The sequence below is a fragment of the Myripristis murdjan genome, chromosome 13 (genome assembly GCF_902150065.1).
Source record: "Myripristis murdjan chromosome 13, fMyrMur1.1, whole genome shotgun sequence".
NCBI classification, from domain to species: Eukaryota; Metazoa; Chordata; class Actinopteri; order Holocentriformes; family Holocentridae; genus Myripristis; species Myripristis murdjan.
In genome coordinates, this window is record NC_043992.1 from 37,129,646 (window position 1) to 37,149,985 (window position 20,340).

Genomic DNA, 20,340 nt, shown 5'->3' on the forward strand with positions numbered 1-20,340 from the left:
ACTCCTTTTGCTGATATGACAGTTGTTGTTCAAATTGATCTTAGGAATTTGCAGCACTGTTTGCGACTTCCAGTGTTGACATATGCATAGATCTCGCTGTCACTGGTATGACTCTTGTCTTTACTGTATGATTCATATGTTTTGTGTATGAATCACCTGAAACTTCACAGTAAACTATTTAGTACCTGTTCCCTGGTAGGGATTAAACTGCTGCTGGCAAAAGCCACCCGCCCCTGTCCATTGTATCTGACATCACAAACATGTCCGTTCACATACGGTAAAGCATTGCCACATTCCAGACAGATCATATCGGCAAGGTGATAGTTGCTGCCTCTGCTTTCTCCAATTGCCACTTTCAAAGGGCTCGGTCTGTGCCCTTCTGGATGGCAGACTAGAGGACAGAGGAAGAGAGGTGGGGGCGGTCTGTGTGTTTTCAAGGCAGTCAGAGCAGCAGCCTCGGTCCCAGAGTCAGCTGCCGGGTCCGCTGTTGTTTTGCAGAGGGGCTTTGGGAAGTCCTTGCCCTCAGAGGTCAACTCAGAACGCCTCCCAGTTCCTGCTTTGACAGACACCCAGCTCTCGCACAGACATTTTCCTTGTTCCACTTAATCTCTGAGCCCTCTTATGGCTGTTTCACACAATCTACAAACTGGGTGACTTTTTGTGACTGCAGTTCCAGTGTCACATTAGTTTGTTTTCAATGAATATGTTCACTTACAGGGAAGCTTGTGATTGACAGACTCATTCTTAATAGGAGATGAATGCATAACCAGTTACTGCAGCAAGTATAAAAAAAAAAAATTGAAAATGTGACTTTTTCTAGTCCAACTTCTGACCCAAAACACATCCATTCTCTTACATCCTTTCACATTCAGAATGAAAATCCCATGGCAGCGTTGTTTGAACCTCTGTCATAATATCCTGTCCTTTGCCATGAACCCTGGTTTTGCCTGTTTGTATTCTATCCAAAACTTAATTATGGCACCAATAGCAGATGCCAGACTTCCTTTGGATGGCACCTACAGGAAATGTTGTGACAGAGGTCCCATGATAGGGGAAAGAAATTAAATTGGCCTGGGAGTCTATAAATGTATTTCCATCTATCAAGACTTCTCCATCAGCTGTGCTTAAAATAGTGCTGCTCTGAAGGAAATTAGATCCCATTGATTTTTCTCTTGTGATTTGGATCAGCAATAAGAATGTTTTGGACTTATTTACACTCCAAAGGTACACCAGCACAGGGGTGATGGTTTTATTCTGAACAAATCCACACTTACTGGTGAATTGAAGTTCGATTGATTGTCAGACAGCTGACCTGGATGACTTATGGGATGACTCATGTTGACATACGTCAGCCATAATCCCTCTGTTGATCCAAAGATCAAGAAATCATCAAAGACCAGGAAATAGATACACTAGTTTGACCATTCAATATTAGGTTTAGAAATTATACGCTGTTTTATGTTGGATTTGACAGTTGTCAGGGCGTCACGGTGGCACAGTGGTTTTGATTAGCGTCGTCACCTGTCACCTCAAGGCAAGAAGGTCCTGGGTTCAATTCCCGGCCTGCTGGCGAGGGTCCTTTCTGTGTGCAGTTTACATGCTCTCCCCTGTGTGTGTTTGGGTTTTCGCTGGGAGCTCCTGTTTCCCCCCACAGTCCAAAGACATGTAAGTCAGGTGAATTGGAGAAGCTAAATTGCCCCAGGTGTGAATGTGTCTGTCTTGTGACGGACTGGCGACGTGTCCTGGGTGTTTCCCTGTCTCCTGCCCGATGAGCGCTGGGATAGGCTCCAGCACCCCACGACCCTAATTAGGATAAGCAGCTTAGAAAATGAATGACGAATGAATTTGACAATGACGGTAGACCTAACTTTCCACTGTTCAGTTTTTTTTTGCCTTGTCCGGACCAAATGAGGTTGTGGGCTCCCACTTCATCAGTATAACATAACCATTAACTATGGGTGCAATGAGTTTGTACCAAAACCCAAAATTGCACAGTCTGTGATTGTGCAGTCCTCATTTCACCAAACTGTATGTGTGGTGAGACAGCGATTTTTCCCCCCATCTCACCACCATTCTGAAATGTCATTTTTTTCTTTGAGGATGAAGTTATAGCAAATAATGAAGAGTCAATAATGCTTTTCGATGCAATAATAATAATAATAATAATACAGAATGGCTTATTCAATACAGAAGAGCTAATTCAACCGAACCATGAAAAAGGTGATCCATTACATCCCTGTGTCGCACTGTTAGATAGCAGCACTGTGGGACAATGTCTTGTGTCTTGTCTCTCATTGGAAGGCTCTATAGATAGATTCACAGAAATCCAGTTATGTGGAACTGTTCATTAGAATCAAAGGAGGTTATGTACAGGGATCATGCTACTAGCAGGGTTTACATGTCATATGACTGTCATTACATTGGCCCTGTAAGCACATGGGCTTGGCAGACTTGGTATAAATCTGTAGAAATGCCTTGGAGCAAATCTGACTATCTCTATATAAATATATCTGTAAAACTGACTATGGTGTAAAGGAGGTGCTTATATCTAATTAGGGGCGTCTGCATGGAACCTGGCAGCAATACAAAAAAAAAAAATCACCGAACCACAGGATAAAGAGATAAAGTTTAAACTGTATGAACTCAGCTCTATTCAACCTTATGAATCCTGGTGCTGACAGCAGATGCCACTTGTTGATGGGCGTGGAGCCACTTACACTGGCATTGTAGCATGTAGTCAAATAGAAAACTGAAAAAGTCACTGGCAACTTTCTTAATTTTCTTTTTGGAAATCTATTTACCCAGGGATGGTCTTGAGCACACTTGCTGCTTTTCAGCAACGCCCTGCAGCTTCACACATCACAACAGTTGCACACACACACACACACACACACTCACACCTGGGAGCTACCCAGTGCAGCCAGTAGTTGTCCTGTCTTGGTCACTGAGCAGCTTCATTGGAGCAGCGGTGACTTCCGTGCTGCGAGGGCACCTTGACAGTAGCTGGTAATAGATGGGAAAGTGTTATTCATTAATTTCTTCCAGAAGACAGATATTTCCTGGGATTCAATCTGGCAACCCTCTGGTGACAAGTCTGCTTCTGTAAACTTAAAGTTATCTTGGTATAGAGGCCGGGTGGCTGTTAAAGGATTTGATTAGCTCTCTTTTAAGTGTTAGTGAACCACGTATGTTCATTCAGAGTTAACGTACTTTTGAAGTAAGTGAATTTCATCATATGAAGATGCTATATAGGCTGCAATATGAGGTCAACATTATTGTAGATCTCTGAGGTATACCGGGGAGGAGACTGACATAGACATAGATATACCATTTCTTTGGAATAGACGGGGCTGCATGACAGCTGGCGCAGTATTTGACATGTGTCGCAGGTAAAACCAACAATGTCTTCAGACGATCCTTTTAGCTGTGGTCACCGTATTTGCTCACTAAAGTGACGCACAATATTCCAACGAAAATTTGATTAACACCCAGAAAATAAACCTATGCTGTTCTTGCTTGCTCGTCTTTATTTTGGAGTGGCCATTGCTAGGCTCCACATACATAACATACATCCTCTCACTGTAGAACAGCTTTGGTTCATAGGGTTTACAGGTCATATTCTTAAGTGTTTATGTCTTAAAGTCAGTTCTAAAGTGAACCGGGACATTTCTGTAAAGGTGGTATGATTAAGGTGTTTGGATGTTTTCTTACTGCACACAAAAAGCTTTGCCTTGCTCGCTGCAGTATTTTGGAAGAGTTTGAAAAGTGAAAGGGAAGGGACTTTTGGCTGATGTGAAGGTGGCTGTAGTTTAAATGGAAAGAGAACAACCATGCATAACTTTAGATCACAGTGATAAATGGTTTAATTCTGGAAACAGCAATACACAGGAAAAAGCAAGACTGAACAACAGTCTTTGCCTCGGTATGTTAAATAAGGACAGAAACATAAGGTCATAACTGGTTTGACATTTTCAAACATAATATTATGAATGAAGTGTGAAAGGCTGAGTAAAACTGGCTTTGGCTTTCTTTTTGTAGTAGGTGTGGAGACACACAGCAGCTAATATTTGAGTCATTCTGTGGATCTGAGTGGGTCTAAATGCAGCCAAGGGTCTCCAACAGCCTCTGATTTGGTCATTTGACGTTCCGTTGCTGCTGGCAGCCTGACCAGCTTCACTTCATGTTAAAAAGGTCGCTGACTGCAGCATATGAAAATCATCAACTTTCTTTCTTAAACATCACAAAGAGAAGAAACCAATTGTAAAGCAACTATTTGGTCAAATGTAATGCAGTTAAAAAAAAATTACTTGACCAAGACTACTGACAAAATAACAGTAGGAGTACTTGTTCCTCAAAATTCATACACATTTGCATTATTTATAATACATTACTGCCCATTCCTGCATTTTAGAGGCAGTTTTGGAAGGTTGCAAGCATGCTTGGGTCACAACAAGCTAATTAGAAAAAGGAAAGATATGCACACACTAACAATTAAACTTCAACTAATTTATTCACCCAGCGTTTCAGGCTTAGTTTCAGCCTCAGTCCGATATGCTAGATATCCCTCCTCCTTGTTGATCTTTATTTATCCTGCTCCTGAGCCTGACCCGATGTGCACACCAGTATCTCCCTTTTCTCAGTCACAACTGGGTGTCATCTGCATAGAAGTCCTCCTGTGGCAGCACTTTTGGTTTTGATTCAATATTTTTAAAAGGAGCAACCAAGTGAAAGATCTAATCTCTGTTGAAAATATTGACCTCTTCTTCAGAGAAGCTACACTTAAAACTGAACAAGAAATACAAATAATATAAAATGAGCAAATGTCAGAGTAGACTGGCACTGCAGAATAAAGCAGTTCATCAAGAGTGCATTAAATAAAATGGTGTCACTACTTGATACAAACCAAAGTAGGTCGAGTGGATAAAACTGTAGTCAAGGATGTGTCAGATAATATTTGTAGCCTTCACTAATGACTAAAATTCAGCAGCAAATGCATCAGATATGCAAGAAATATCAATACATAAATTACCCATTATCTTAAGTTGTGTACGTTTTGGGGCATAAACCATATGCCAAAATTAAGAACATTTTTTTATAGTTCATTTCAACATTACACACAAGCTAATCTGCTGTGCTAAACTTGGCCGAGCATTAGATGAAGCCCTGGCTTAGACGTTGGAGGAAGGACTTCCTGTCACAGATGTTTCATTGAATTAGGCTCATGAAACCTCCAGCAGGCTCAAGAGCAAACTGCCATCCCAGATCTGCATATCCCAGTTATGTTACGTTACAGCACGCATATGGCCCTGCTGCTTTATCTTCAGCACCAACTTCATGCAATATCACAACAGATAATTCTCAAAATCTTCATCTCAAGCCCCATGAAGCTAAAGGAGCCCATGCCAGCGAGCCTTGTTTTAGTGTTCAGAGGAAATTATGATGCTCTGATTGGATTACAGTGCTACATGCTACATGGACGTGCTAAAGTAATGCCTAAATAACCCAGAGATAACTCCCCGCCATGTTTTTCATACATCAGACACTGGATACAGTTGGATATTAAAAACAGCAATGTAAAGGTTTTTGGCTCATCTGTAGAGATAAGGATTCATACTTCCTTTTGCTGTGTCTCATGGGATCTCCTATTTTGCCTTTGGCGTTCCTACTGCATGTCTTTAGGTCAACCCATTTTACTGTTGATCAGACCTACTGTACTCACACTCTGCATACCCTGCAGCTACACTGTGACTCACTTTGTTGGCTCCCATAATACACAGTGGGCCAAAGGCAGCAACATTCTCTTAAATTTCTCTTATATTTTCTTTTTTTTCCTGTTAAGAGAAAAAAAAATAACAGAAGCCAACTCCAGATGCGCCAAATGTTTTTTTAATCCATCCAAATCTGCTCTTACTCAGGTGTGAATGATGAATCTCACCTGTTCGTAAACTGGAGGTTTGAGCATTTGTTATTAGCATAAGGTAACGTCCCATAAATGCTGTCCCAGTAAACTCTGGCAGATGCCCATGAATTGGAGATGCCACCAAACAAAGCTGAAGGAAGAACTTCAGCAACTCAAATCAGAGTTGGTTGTGATTGTGTGGATTGTGCTGAGCCAAGTCCATTTTACCTTCTTGGGACAATAAACGTATGCACTGAACTGAATTACTGAACTGAAGCACTTTTAAATGAACTTAAAAAATCAGGGCCAGCATTACAGAAAAGTCAAACACCCAACAATGGCAAAAAAAAAAACAACCCAAAAATCTGATGCTATGAGTGTCATCTCAGTAGACAGTCGCTGAAATAAAATGAAAATGGTTCTGTATTAAAATGGAGACCGAAAAGACACTTCGCCCCAGCTGAGTGCTGCATGGTGATGACTGCCGGAGGACAGGACAGTTTCTGAAGCCCTGACACCCACAGAGATGCAGTTCTGCTGTATAAACACTCTAAATTCATGTATGCATGTAAATGTTTATTAATACTGTTGTAGTCAGTTGCTTTAAACATATGATGATGATATGATGATGGTGTTGCAAATTTCAGTTGACAGTTGAAACCAAAAAGCAACTAAAACATGTTCTTTCAACACAATAACACTCACACTGCAGTTATTTATATTGTTAAAAAGCTGCGACTGAGCAAATAATGTGACTTTCAGTTACTGTGTAAGAGTTCATTTGATTTTTTTTTTTTTTTTTTTTTTTTTTTTTGCACTGCTCATACATTTCTCTGTTATCTTACTTGTGTCTGGCTTTCTCTGCTGCGTTCATGCTGAAAGAAGCAGACGAACGTGCTTTAGTCGCTTCATTTCAAAAGCATTCTCAAACGCCCACATTTACAAATAATATCTGATATGAATTCAGAATAAACCGCACAGAAACTACAGCAGACACGAGCTTTTTGTCACGGTGGTAGATAGTGTTAGTGTGAAACTGACTTGCATTTCTTGACATAGGCTACTTCCACAATTTTGACACCAAGTAGGTGATGTCAACGCCTACCAAAAATTCAAACACAGAAGTTGACGTGGATGGTTTTTCACAGTTTGCAGTTCACAGTATTTACAGAACATCTGATGAACACAGCATCAGTGGTCTGCAAGCTGTACTTACCGATGAGCTCATGCCATGTTAAGACACTGGATATGAGACTGTAACGCTGCAGAGTGAGAGTTACTGAGTTGAAAAGATGTGTTTTATTCAGTTTTGGATTCAGCTGACAGAGACTGGTGCTCTGGCCCTGTTTGTGTATGGATCTGACAGCAGTGCTCCTGGTTACCTGCAGGTATAAAAGATCACCATGAAGTAGGAATGACATTTTGAACCCAGTCAGTTGCCATGGTGGCAGAAACTAGGAAAAATAAGGCCATGGTTGAAAAATAACTTGAATAATCCTTTAAGAAAACTCCTCGTCATCCACATTGGTAAGCTACCAAAACCCTGTTAGACCAGGGAGCTGAGCTAATTGCAGACTTACCATGGAGGCGCTTCCTGAAGGAATTTCATGTCTCCATGCTATCATTGCTGTTTTGGGTCTTCTTGAGGTCATATCTGTTCATTCAATATCTACTTTATTTGCTATCTAGCTAGAAGTGACCCCCCCTTTTGCAGCTAGAGCGGCCTGTATTTCTTAGAGGCATGGGTTCATCACGGCACAGTGATAGCCGTCCCCAGTGATCACGGGCCATGCTGACCCCACAGCATCACCCAGGTCCCGTTCCCATTACGCCTCATGCCAAAGGTGCTCTTATTTGGTTGAGACCTGGGGACTGTGCACAGGTCACCCACGTAAATTGCATTATCATGCAGGAGGTAACCATTTGAGAAAAAAGGTACACTGTGGCCGTAAGGGGAATGCACTCGGTCAGCAACAACTCTTATAGGCTGTAGAGCTCAAACAACGCTCAGATGTTACCAGGGGGCCAAATGGCACCAACATTCACGTCATTCCCATACTAACAGTAAAGAGGAGTTGAAGTTCATAGCCCTGTTCTGTATGCATTTACATGCATACATATTTGTATGTGAGTTACAAATCTGTTCACTCATGGTACTGTAAAGTGCTTTCAAAAAAACAAAACAAAACAAAAAAAAAGCCAAATGTTGCAATTTGTAATTTTGCATGTGATCGGGACATTACAGATTCTCTTTAGACAGCAATTTGAGCCACTAACAGCCATCTGATAAAAATTACATATTGAGTGTTACATAAATTGTTTTGCAGGTCTAGACACTGCGACAGATCTACGACGGGAAGTGACACAAGCATCGCGCTTCGTGGTACAAATATAGATTGACTATGAACAATAAATAACTATAATTACAGGCTTCAGTGGAACAAACTGCTGATGAGCAACACTGTGTGAGATCATGAGAGGCGGTAATAGCCGTCACTGACCCATGATAATGGAGGACATTAAGGTGACGTAATGAACCCTCTGGCGACCATATTGGAGGTTCTCAGCTCTCGGGCCGCGATGTAAGCTACCGGTTGCAAACTAAGGCTGATCATATCTGCTGAGAGCGTTCGATGAGGTTTTATTTCATAGAGTACGCTGCATATTTTAAAGACCATCGCCCTCATGAAGGGAGTGAATTAGCACTGTTAGGTATCAAATTAAACATCCCTCTTCATCATCAGTGCGGCATGTGGGCTCGAGCTTTCCATCATGGTGTTATGATGACATCATGCGTGGAGTCAGATTTCCTTTAATGAACTGGTTGTGAAAACATATGACTCAATAGAAGTGAAAACACCTCGTTAAATTATGTCTTCTTTCTGACCTGGATCGGATTATTTCGCGGATGACGCGTCTAATCGATTTTGTGTTGAGTTGATTTCAGCGTCTTGGCGGGTTAATGGCAGTGTCTATCAGCTATCCGTCACTGTCCTGTTGTAAATACATCTCAACTGCACACTGGCTGAAATCTCCATTTGTTTAGGGCTCGCTCTTCTAATGGTTTAGAGCAGAGACTAGAATCAAATTGAGCGTGACCAAAGTCAAGACACAGCTGCATACATTTGGAAACAAATCTCTCTCCTCAGACTAAATATGCATGATCCTCCAGCCGGTGCCTGTCTGTGATGATGCACATCGCCGGGTGAGGAGAGTGGCTTTGTGTAAGCACCGTGGTACTTCAGTTGCAGCGATGTTGTGATGCATGAGGGTGCCAAGAGAAGGAGGCGAGAGAGGTCAGACTTAAGAGGTCAGACAAGTTATAATTTGCCTCCCCTGAATCCTCCGTTGCTGGTAAGTGGCACGACTCGGTGGTTCTCAAACGAGAGTTCAGAGGGTTCCCTCTTGTCTTACATAATGCACCCTTCATCCTCCATTCTGCATCTTAAAGCCGCCGTGGAGGGCGTTAAAGGGACGAGGAGGCGCACGCCGCATGCCCACCATGCGCAGACGTAGCTCTTGCACAAGAGCAGCAGCAGATGGCTGAGGCAGGGGAAGTGACACAAAGGGTTCTGATTAAAGATAATGCTCCCCGTTACTCAGAACTGTCAGGGCGGGCTCATGCTAAATAAGCCCAGCCTTTTACTGACATGGAGACAGGACCAGAGATTGCTCATTTTCATACTGATGGAAGCGTTCAACTGCAAATTGAGGCCGATTATATCTACTGAGAGCTTTCGAGAGGTTGTTTTTCATCGAATGTGCCTCAAAATTTTTGCAGATCATTGCCCTCGTGGAGGGAGTGAATGAGCGCTGTAGGTATCAAATAAAACATCCCTCTTCATCGCCGGCGGGGGCCTGCAGGATCGAGCTCTCCGTTGCAGCGGTGTGATGACATCGTACGCGGAGTCGGGTTTCCTATAATGTCATGAAAGCTGAATCACACTCGGTGTTACGCGCTCTAACTGGGTTTCAGGGCTGATGTCTTGCTTTAAAGGACCAGTAAACAGCACTTGCACACATGAGCACGTCAGGGGGTAAGTGTTCAGCCCTCGAGAGTCAGCCCCCCCACCTTCTTTATTAACACACAAGAATTTGCGGGCCTGTTCGGGTCTTATCTGCACGTGTTATGTCTTGCAGCTGCCGGCCCTCCAAGGTCAATGTTTTGACTATTTGGAAACCTGAGCGGTTTGATTTAAATTGCAGCGGCCGGCGGGACTCTAATGCATCCGTTGGACATGAATGCCTGGCATTTTATACTCGCAGCCACTCTGTTTAACATCTTTTCATGTTTATTTCGCCGGGTACGTGGGACAGTGCCATGTCCAGCCCAGGAGCATCTGGATCTCTTCAGCGCTAAGCAGAGATAATGGGGCTTGAGCGGCTGAAAATGCAAAAATGGCCACAAATTGTTGGCACACACGTTGAGCTCCGATTATGTTTGCAAGACGCGAATGTGTTGGAAGCGTTCCAGAAACGTGTATCGTAAACTTTGTCTGGGGCAGCTGTCTGCTTAACATCACACAGGGAGCCGGGACGGGGAGCCCTGTGTAAACTGGAAGACGTCCTAGGAACTTCCCTGTGTGCTCTCACGTCCATTTGTGGTTTATTTAAGCTCGCTGTTACATAAACCGATGCTCTGTAAGTAAACACAGATAAATGACACCTGTCTGGGGCAGAAGAGTAGAAAAACATATTTTAGGCTGACTCTACAGCTGCTGTTTGTGTGTGTGTGTGTGTCTGGCTGCCCTTGCCCACAGTATACAGTATTTGTGGTTAAAGGACAGGAAACGGTTGGAAATTTTATTCTGGTCTGCAGAGCGCGATTCCACCAAGGACAGCGAGGAGAGTTTTTTTTCCGATTTTGCGACGTGTGAATGCCTGGTGAGCCTTACGCCGCATATCTGAAAGGTGTTTTTGTGTCGTGCGAATGCCCCGGCGATTCGTCGAGTGTAACTAGATTGCATTCCCTCGCTCGCTGAAACTCCCATCTGTCCCTGGAATGTGGGCTGACGTGTGACCCGCTATTGATTAGGGCTGGATCGCTCGGGCTCTGTCGTCATTGTCTGCAAGCCGGCCCAGCTTGTCCCCTCTCAGCACATTAACCCGAATCACGAGGGCCTGTGTAGGCATTCAGTCACACAGCCTCTCCGAGTCATTTTCTTACCATACAGATGCACCCATTGTGGAGCTTCCACCTTTTTTTAATGCACGCACAGCAACTTGAGGTGGCTGGAGGATTTCTTCACTGCTGCCTGACTGTTGAGAGGAATAGTTTGGCGAGTTCAAGTTCCTTTCTTTCACTCAGGCAGCAGAAGGAGCAAGAACTGGAGCGGCCGATGCGCTAAATATGTCTGTCTGGTTCTTCACAAACTATGAGAAAGGAAGCCACACCAGCAATGCGATACTGACACTTCGGTTGACGGATTCTGCGGGTGCGAAATGACTCAGTTTGACTCGATGACTTAAAATTATGACTCAAAACGCAATTTTCTTCCTCATAATTTTCATTTCCACTGAAAAAAAACAAAAAAAAACCTGTTAAAATAATGGTGATGTCATTTTTTGCAGGAGTCTGTGCCAGCACCACAACACTTGAATTGTAAGGCCTTTCTGTCAGACATTTCACCTTTATCAACAAAAATGACTGTGATTTGGATATTGCACTTGGCCATATTGCGATTCTGATCATATTTTGATTAATCATTCAGCCCTTATCGTAACGATTGCTTCATGTGTGCTATTATTACTTAAAAACCATGAGTAAAGCTGCATCATGCTAAAATTTGAGCGGTTAGTACGTTCCTAGAATCATTAGTGCCCGTTTTCCGTATCACTCCCAGAGATGTGAAAGCTCATATACTCACTGGGGCCTCTGGGACCTTATTGACTGAAACTGGAAGCTAAAGAACCCAGTGACTGCCCCCCCCCCCACCCCCGCCTCTATCCCATCCATGCTCTGTCCCACCCCTGTGAAGCCCACCAATGGGACCTGTCAGAGCAAGGATGGGATCCCAGTTCGCTGTTACAGTAATTACACAGTAATTGCCGAGCACCAGTGCATTTTGTCTTGCCACCATGTTGACGGATTCTGTGCTGTCATTCACATCAAACCGGGGCTTGGCCCAGTGAGCTGCAGAAGACATGATGCCCGAGGCGTCTGCTTTGTCTGCAGTCAAGCCTCCAAAGTCACAAGGGGGGTAGATCGCCCTGCCACAAAACATGACCTTTTCAAAAGCTCGTAATAGAACAGAAAATGTACACAAACAGGGTGGTTACAAGCCTCTGCCTCGGCTCCGCAGGGCCAGTGTTTGTGCAGCTGTGTAGTGTGTGTGTGTGTGTGTGTGTGTGTGTGTGTGGGGCAGCAGCAGGTAAGGCAGAGGAGGCGGCCCAGGTGGAGGTCCACAGCCAGAGACAAGCTGCCGTCCCCCCCCTCTCCCTCCTGCTTTAATAGGAGGCGAGGTAAACAAGACGAGTCTAACCTTTAACTTGGCCTGTGTACATGTTTAGTTTGAATGTTTGCTCATGCACATTTGAAAACATGTTGACTGATGGTTATCAGCCCGCCTGTTGACACAGTGTACTACTACACACTCTGCGTTTTACCGTATTTCTGTAAAGAGGCACGCTGTGAATAATTGCTTGGGCCTGAGCCATGTCGGCCTTATGAGGAGAGCAGACTGATGAGCTGGCCTCGCCGACATGGGAGGAGGCTCGCTTTTTCAGCAGTGATGGAACAGATATTTTAAAATAGATAGAGAATTTAACAATTTTATTGAAATGCTCGCTGTCACTTATCTGCTGATTCTGCCGTTTCTTCTCCTAAATGATGCTCTCCATACAGCGTGCCGGACAATCGTGCCTGTTGTTTTTTTTCCTGTGAACTGAGGCTGTTTGTACAAATTTGTTTGTTTTCCCACAATATCATTGTTTCCCCCGACGCCAGAAATAGAGCGAAACGTCTTCATCAACGTGAAGAAACAAAAGGAAACTAGTTTTGATCCTATTTTTAGAGGCGAACTCACAGAAATGATTGTTTGGTGTTGTTTGTTATTAGATGTTTTCCCGGCCGGCTGTCGAAAATAGGTGCAGGCATCTTCTCCTCTGTGCTCCACTTTACTGTAGTTTCTCTGTCCGTTCGCCATTGGGACAGTGCAAATGAGACTATTTTGGACCAAGGTGAGATCAGGCCTTTATAGGATGATAAAATAAGACTGAAGCAGCTAAATGCTGTGCGTTCATAGATACGGATGGTTGCTCTAACACTGTGAGAGCTCCGAGTGCTGGCAGGCAATCCATTACACACTTGAGATCCTTAAACCCATAAAGCAGTTTTAACACCCTGAATATCAGCAAGTATTCACACAAGTTTTGTGTCTACTGTTCTCTCGTTCACAGGATACTCGTGTTTTATGTTTCGTTTAAGGGGGCTCGTTCTGCTTTTTTTTTTTTTTTCCATTTAGATGTGACCTTGTTCTTCACTTTGATCTCTCGCGGAGGACGATGATCAACAAAAGCCAGAGCGTGAGGGGTCGCTGCATATTTTTGTGGTTTTTCAGCGCAGTGCTCAGACAATACTGGCTCTCTTTGATATTTGGTTAGCTCGTGATGTGATCAGTGGCCTGACTCATTGCTCTCGGTGGTCCACTGGACTGTCCAGTGCAGTTGTTAACAAGGCCAGTGTGTCTTGGATGAGCCCTTTTTTTCCACCACCACCACCACCACCGCCGCCGCTGCTGCTGCTGCTGGGGCTGCTCACACACCCGGGCTGAGAGGGGGAGGGGGGCGCTGAGAGAGTTCAGCCTTGTTACATCAGCCTCAGCCCTCACTTCCCAGCGCTTGGACAGTGATCGATGGGCTTAGACATGCTCTGTAGGACAGGCGGTGGGTGGGTTAGCTCATTTTGTTGTGTCCTCCTCTTCCATGATTTAGTCCGCCGAGGGAAGTCAGCTTATATTTGAAAAGTGTGTCAGAGGAAGAGGAAAAGCTGCACAGCCTGAGAGACTGAACTGAATGTACATACAGACGTTGTATCACTTGATTTTGCTTTTGTTTATTTATTTTTTTAATTTTTCTTAATTTTCCACTCAAGACTGAAGTGCTTTTTGAGGTTTTTCAAATGGAACATGTAATCCTTCTCACTGGTGCCAGACCGTGCGTCGTCTCGCACATGAATCAAGAGTGCAGCAACTTTTCCTGTGCAAAATACTCGTTCTATTTTTAGCATGACAAAGCCCTCTAAATGAGTTGCCTGTACTCTGTGGTTTGAGAGCTGTTGCTGTCCTGGGTTAATACGCTGGCCGTAGCTGAAGGATGCCAGGAATAACCCAGCTGGGTCACACTAACCTCCTGGAACTGGGCACCGCTCCAGGTCTCAATTAAGTGATGCTGTCTCCTCTCCAGAAAAGGCCATAATATTTAAATGGGGTTTGCGAGAGATATAGCTCTGTGTTTCCCTCTGAACGGAGCGGTGGCACGGAACCAGGGAGCTTTGTGGACCCAGAAAAAGAAAAATATGTATGCAGTGTCCTCTGCGGGCTCGTCTGGCTGAGCGTGTATTTCACGATAATAAGGAAGTTCACACTCCAGTGAAGTCCTTTATGGGAAAACTTGAAAGCTTGATTTCCTTCTATGGAATGTGTTTTTCTGTGCCCTTTACAAGTTCAGTCTGCGTTACTGAACCGTCTTCCACCGTGAGAATTAACTCGGTGCAGCGCCTTGACACCGCTGCACCGCGCCGTAGAAAATGAATCGACAAAGATAGGAAATGTGACAGTGACGGTGCGCATGATGGCTTTTGTGGGGTTGCATTTATTTTTTGTGTGATAGCAGCGCTGAAATATAAAGTTTTATGTAGGATGGAAAACTCAGACGACAACTTACTGTATATGCTTTGCTGTTTTACTCTCTTGTTTTTCCGCTCTCTGGCTTCAGGACGGAGCTGCGCTTGCTTGTTATTAGATTGTCTTACACCATAAAACAACATAAAATGGTAGATTAAGCGCTCCTGAAGCTGGAGCTCCGTCAGCGTAGGCCTGGTTTTCTACCTCCATCTGTTTTGCGAGGACTTTGGTAGGTGAAAGGTTGAGGTTCCTTCTGTTTCTTTGCCTTCAGCTAAAAGTCTAGGTTTGCCTCTGTGTCGTCACTGAACCTTTGTATGCAAATGCAGTATTTTGTGAGTTGTAGCTGGAGGATAATTGCTAGATACACCCACATTGTGCTCTGCCAGGGATTATGGGATCATTTAACAGTGCTTGCATCACAAGCGGCATGCAAGCGTCGAAGTGAGGAAGTCACACTTGACAATGGTAAAATCACGATGGTGAGGAAACCAATTTTGTTTTGTTTGCACTTTTTTTTTTTTTTTTTTTTTTTTATTTCACTTGCTGATATTGCGGCTTGTGGTATCAAGATGCACACGGCGGCACAGCTCCACTGTCTGCACCATTAAGCTCGCGCTGCCCCCAGCCACACCAGTATATCAGCCTGACAGAAAGTAAAATGAGAAACAGTCTCTCCCCACTACCTCAGGAGCATGTCAGCTACACCAGTGAAGATACAATCACACACACTGCACTTCCTGAAAAACACACGGCTGCTTCTTGGTAGCCATGCTCACTTCTCAGAGGGAAATAAGCAGAACATCTCAAAAGAACATTTTGGTCATTTGCAAAAAAAAAAAAAAAAAAAGGACACAATGAATCCCATTCTGCTGCTGCAGCACTGTAAATGTAGTCCCATGTGTTTGTTAATTCACGGAATGAAAACCCTAATTTCTTACATCACACTAACATTTTTTCAGTATCGCAAAGCTATTCAAGGGATTATCGGCAAGATTTTCATCGATCTATCCACATCTATCTATTACAATGAACTGTTATTACAATACGATAATTACAGTTATTTTGAAACTGACTGAGAAGATTGCCCGAATTTTCTACCAACATTTAATCACAATAAATTCTAAAAAACAAAAAAAATCAGTGTTAAAAAAATATATGTATATGTACACACACACACACACACACACACACACACACACACACATATACACATATATGTATTTATATTAGCTGAAGCCCAGCCAATAATCAATCGGTCCCTAATTGATTGAAGCTGCACCCAGTTACAAATCGTTTTTTTTTTTCTTGATATTTTGCCCTCAATACAAATCAAATTACATATTTTTTAAATTATTTTATTTCATTGATTTATTTTTACATTAAATTATAATTCAGCTAAATTACAATACATTAGTTGCATCAAAATATTCAGAAATTAAATTCATATACCATGTGACATTTTTATTGTTTTATTTTTATTTATATTTGAGTATCTTTGTTTATTTTACGTATGTAACATACTTAATTATTTTTTCAAATTTATTTCTCAGAAGTATACATTAATTACAGTCATTGTAAATTAAAACTCTTTGAACTGAACTTTGTCTAGTATTGCACTGTATTGACTGAAAATACTTGCAAAATCGCAATAATTACAGAATAGCAGTACGTTTTGGCTCGACACCCAAGTGTTGTGAAACCATGTTTTATAGCCTTATGCCTTCTCACAATATTACAATAACCAAAGTCCCAGACATTATCTAGTGTCATATCACAATATCGATATAAAATGGATATATTGCCCAGCCATAGGGCTTCGCTGATGAAGACAAAATGTACTTCCTGTAAGTCACTTTGGACAAACGTGTCAGCTCAGTGACATCATGAAACTGGAATGTAAAGAGCGATAGCACCAAAATAAATAAATAAATAAATAAAAAAAGACAAGAACTACCACTTTATGTAACTGAGTCTAAAATAAACCTGTGTGGCACCTCCAAGGTAAAAGCACATATAAGAGATTAAGATCACCTGTTTGGAAATCACAGTAGCCACAGTGCGATCCATTTTCCTGCTTCATCTCTGTATGTATGCGTGTGTGCATGCATGCATGTATGTATGTATGTGTGTGTGTGTGTGTGTGTGTGTGTATTAGTGTGGTGTTAGTCAGGTTTGGGGGGTGGGGGTTGGAGCCTTGCGGCAGTGTCTGTGTTGATGGAGGGAAAGGGGCCTGCAGGATCCTGTGTGTCAGCAGCCTGCATGTGAGAGAGAGACATTGCCTGGGCGGAAGTGCATCACTGGCAGTTGGCCAAAGCCACCCCCCCCAACCCCCACCCCCCCACCTCTCCCACCCCCACCTCCCCTCTTCCTGGTCTGTCTCCTTTGTCTCTGGATGGAGAACACAGAGTCCCTTTAAGACAGCCAATAGGAAAAACGTATGGAGCTTTTTGTCACAGACAGGGCAGCTGGCTTCCCTTTCTGCCTCTCCGGTCCGAGCGCCACGTGCTGCGGCGGCGGCGGCGGCGGTATTTTTAGCGTGCCGTCGACCTGTTAGCATCGTAGCTTTTGTGTCTTTTATTATTAGAGAGTGCACTTCTGCTATCCTTCTTGTGGTTTATGACAAGGGCTGTTTATTTACATGCTGCGTGTGGAAACTCCCAGCGCCAGTGATGCAACCATGTCCAAGACAGGGCTTGACTCTGATTGGACCCAAGTGGTGTCACTCGCCAGTTGTGCGAGTGGGAGGAGCCAGTCCACATGTTAGTGTGTTGTAGTGAAACTGTCATGGAGGAGGAGAGCTTTCTGAGCAAGTATTTGAACTGCAGCCCTGCTCCTCTCCTTGCTCACGGAGGGATATCAGCACAGGAAATACGTTGGGGGAGTAACACCTGCTGCCTCAGAAGAGCACCACACACACACATGCACACACACATACAAACACACACACACACACACACACACATACACAACCACAACCACATGCGCACCCAAACACAGTGACATTTTCAAGTAAAGACAGACTGTTCCTCAGTTGTTTGATCAAAACTTAACACCCTAACTGAAGCCCGACTCTTTACTGTGTTGCCACAGCAACCCTGTGGACACATTCAGAAAAAAAAAAAAAAAAAATTATCAAGCCATCTGCATATTTGTTGATCATTTACTGTCCAGATAACAATAATGTTACTCCATCAAGTCAGGTTTGAAATGTAAAGTTTGGCATTTTGCATCCGCTGACAACTATGATTTGGCCGTGTTGGCTCACAGGGACCAGTTCATTCAAAATATTATCAAAATCACACTGTGGCCAAGCGCAATATCCAGATTGCAAGAGCTCCAGTTTTTTTTTTTTTTTTTTTTTTTTTTTTTGATAAAAGTGTAATGTGTGAAAAAATAGAATTATAAATGAAGTGTTGTGGTGTTAGAGAAATGCTCTGGCCTACAAATCAAACTCTCCAGATGTTTGTTTGATATAGCAACTCTCACCATCATCATCATTTTAATATCACAATCACAGTATCTGGCAGAATAGTTGCAGCATGATTTTTTTCTTTTTTTTTTTAACCATATCACTGAGTGGTCGTGTTTTCGGTCGGGGGTTTAAACTTGTACTGTCATCTTTCAGGCATGGAAGAAACGCTGGTTCATCCTTCGCAGCGGCCGTATGAGCGGCGACCCCGATGTGCTCGAGTACTACAAGAACGACCACTCCAAGAAGCCCATCCGGGTCATCGACCTGCACTGCTGCGAGCAGGTGGACGCCGGCCTCACCTTCAAGAGGAAGGAGTTCCAGGACAGCTTCGTGTTCGACATCAAGACCTCCGACCGCACCTTCTACCTGGTGGCCGAGACCGAGGAGGAGATGAACAAGTGGGTCCGCTCCATCTGCCAGTTGTGTGGGTTCAACCAGTCCGACGACAACCACGGTACGGCGCCCCGACCTCCCCCTTACTGCTCCGTCACTCTCTCTCCTCTCCTCTCTCTTCACTCCTTACTAGCTTTCCCCAGTCTGCTAGTTGTGCAATTCATTATTTGGGCCTCCATTCCAAATGAACTGACCTTCTATAAATATTGGAACTGGATTAAAGTGACCCAGCTGGTCTGGCTTCAAAGAGATTTTGATTTTCTCATGCATTTAAAGGTTATCCATCTTAATGTTTCAGCCGGGTCAAATAGCAAATCCAGTTGCAGCCCAAGCTTGGGCCGGTATCCGATAATATTGAATATTGCAATATATGCAGCCACATAAGATTTTTTTTTTTTGCAATATATACTTTTAATTTAGGAAATCGAGGAAAAAGAGTTACAAATAAATGTAATATAATAAAATGACTTGATTTTTTCCCTTCCTTTCCTTTCACACATTTGAATTGTAAACCATGAATTGGCACTGCAGAGAGGTCTTAGATATCTATTACTCAGTGCACAGTGGTTTCTCTGCTGAATTTATGAAGTTTATGAAGTGATACTTAACAAAATACAATAACAGTTCCCTTTTATTGGCTTTCCACTGTGCTTTCTCATATTATTTGGGAACAGCTTGTTGCTAAGTTCTGGAAAAAAAAAAAAAAAAAATGCAGGCTACATGATCACTTTGCGATAGTGTTTTTTTTTTTTTTTTTTTTTTTCATCTTTGTTATTTGAGAGAGCTGAATAGGAACATCCCTGCCAAATGGACACAATGTCTGAGAGTGTTATTGATTTTTGTCTTCATTTGTTTTGTTAAAGAGAAGGCCTGATCTCTGCCTGATGTCTATCATCTCCAGGACAATCGAAAAGACTCAAACTGAATACCAGCCTTATGGGAGCCAGTTAATCAGGCAGATACACACGACTTTATTTTGTGTTTGCCGCAACTACTGTTTTACATCTTGTGTGGGCGAGAGAGAGAAAAATGGGAAGAGCGTGGCACTTTTCCTGCCAGTCTGAAGGGTTTGTTTCCTTGCAGAGCCATCATTGTTAAACTATGAATTCGCTCCTGCTATGACAAAGCATTTTGGATAAAAGCATCCATCAAATGGCCTCAGTTAATGTTAAATCTGCATTCGGCCAAACTGGCTTGCAGAATGCATCATTTTATCAGACTAAAGCAGGACGTATCCCGTCCCTGCTCATTTAAATGCCATAGATTTGCCTTTATTGTCCAAATTAAAGGAACAGTTCACCCAAACTACAGAAACGATATTTTCCCACTCACCACTAGTGCAGATTAGGAGTAAGTGGTTGATTTGGTGAGGCTCGTCTGCTGTGACTTTCCCAGCATGGGAAGGTTACTGGTGAAAAACCCAGCAGCAAAAGCCCTTTCCAAAAACCATGACACAGACAGTGTTGCTCTGACAGACACAGTTTTCTCCTTGTTGGTGTCTTTTTAATTCTGGTGTCTGGTATGGTCACTTTAAGTGCAGCTTAAAATTTAGAAGCAAAATACAAAACTTTTTCATAAAAGCGGCAAAAAGGGCTGAACTTACCAATCTTCAATATTTCGCCTCTCTTGATCATTTGGTACTGGTTTGTGATGTTTGGAGGGTTTTTTTTGGTACTGAAATTAAAGAATTCAAGCAGTTGCCTCTCACCTCCATTTGCAGCTAACAACATGTG

General features: G+C 43.1%; 1 protein-coding gene across 1 annotated transcript in view; it reads left to right on the forward strand.

The window, feature by feature from the left end:
• Positions 1-20,340, forward strand: part of gab2 (GRB2-associated binding protein 2) — a 48,597-nt gene that overhangs the window by 3,090 nt on the left and 25,167 nt on the right. The window contains 1 exon segment of the mRNA XM_030066901.1: positions 18,368-18,668. Within this exon segment, the coding sequence (XP_029922761.1) occupies positions 18,368-18,668 (301 nt within the window).